This window comes from Dendroctonus ponderosae, unplaced genomic scaffold, assembly GCF_020466585.1.
Source record: "Dendroctonus ponderosae isolate FM_Combo_2020 unplaced genomic scaffold, Dpon_F_20191213v2 Dpon_F_20191213_9, whole genome shotgun sequence".
NCBI lineage: Eukaryota > Metazoa > Arthropoda > Insecta > Coleoptera > Curculionidae > Dendroctonus > Dendroctonus ponderosae.
In genome coordinates, this window is record NW_026019116.1 from 5,693,445 (window position 1) to 5,694,832 (window position 1,388).

General features: G+C 40.3%; 1 protein-coding gene across 1 annotated transcript in view; it reads left to right on the forward strand.

Annotated features, from left to right (window-relative positions):
• The window catches only part of LOC109542265 (glutamate receptor 1), a 27,412-nt gene that overhangs the window by 1,938 nt on the left and 24,086 nt on the right, over window positions 1-1,388 (forward strand). Inside the window, exons 8-9 of the mRNA XM_048669681.1 lie at window positions 1-153; window positions 210-330. The exon at window positions 1-153 is cut by the window's left edge and continues 6 nt beyond it. Of these exons, the coding sequence (XP_048525638.1) occupies window positions 1-153; window positions 210-330 (274 nt within the window). The remainder of the gene's footprint in view (window positions 154-209; window positions 331-1,388) is intronic.

The following is a 1,388-nucleotide window of genomic DNA, read 5'->3' on the forward strand; positions in this document are numbered from 1 at the left end:
CACATTGTGGAAATGACGGTGAATAGCGCAATGGTCAAAGTGGCCGAATGGACGGACGAAGGCGGCTTTAATCCAGTGGCGGCGAAGTACACGAGGCTCAAGCCAGCGGCGCACATCGAACGGAACAGAACCTACATTGTGACCACCATTGTGGTGAGTTTCCGCCAACTTTTCCTGGTTCAGGCGCCCAATTTCCCGTTCGTTAACAGGAGGAGCCTTACATAATGATCAGGAAAGAGGAGCCGGGAGAGTTGCTGATGGGCAACGACCGTTTTGAGGGCTACTGCAAAGACCTGGCCGACCTGATCGCCAAACGCCTAAACATCAACTGTAAGTATGGAGCCAGCAATTTCGTATTCAACAAAAAGGCGCAACTTCACAAGTCATTAACGCAAACAGCATTAGAAAGCGGGTTTAATGTAGCTGAAAAACCGGCCTCCCCTTATGCATAGCCCAAAGGCCATTAAGTGTGTCAAGGCTGTTACAAGCCCTTGCACCACAACGGGGTGGCGTGCACAGCAGTGTAAATGCACGATAGGGGATTGATTTTTCATTGTCGCTATTTAAATTTTTAAGTGCGGCCTTTGCCGTCAAGGTCTACATGGATCGAATATTTACGTTTCGTTCACATTATGGAATTTTCAACCTGCATTCAGGAGGGTTTGATGGTGATCTGGAATTTGAGACACCGTGTAGCCATGAAGGTTGTTTGCGAAAAACCCAGCCTTTTTAGCACCGGTAATCCCATGCATAATTTGCGGCGGTATGACACACCTTTTATTGAAAATCCCTTTTTTGAAAAACTCTTTTCTACCATTTGAGATCCAATTTCAGAAATCATAGCAAGCATTGACCAGGGAATCTCCTCATTAAATATTGAGGCAAAGAACGAGATCAGAAATAAATTGTGTAACATCTTAACAAACTTCAAAGGTAAAATAAAACGAAACGCAAATAAAAGTATGGCATGTCATGTTAATGGACTGATAAATGAAACAAAAAATGTATATATGAAAACACAAACATTTGCATACTAACAGCAGATGAATGTAACAAAACTGTAATTATGTTAAAAAGTTAATACAAAACGAAAATGCTAGGCTTAATAAATGATATAAAAACATATAAACCGGAAAAAAAACTGGCAAGAGAAAAGAACCGGAAAAACTTTTTGACCAGATGCACGAACCTTGCCGTCCCACCAAAATTTATACCGGTGAGGAGAAGGGAATTTAATTTTGGGAACGGACAGAATCAAATAAAATATTTGTAAATCTTGGACGTATTCTATATGCAATGTTTAAATATAATACTGAGCGATTGTTGTTCCAACCTGAATGGAATTAACAAAGACATTAATAATGTTAAAATATCGTTACAACAAAAAA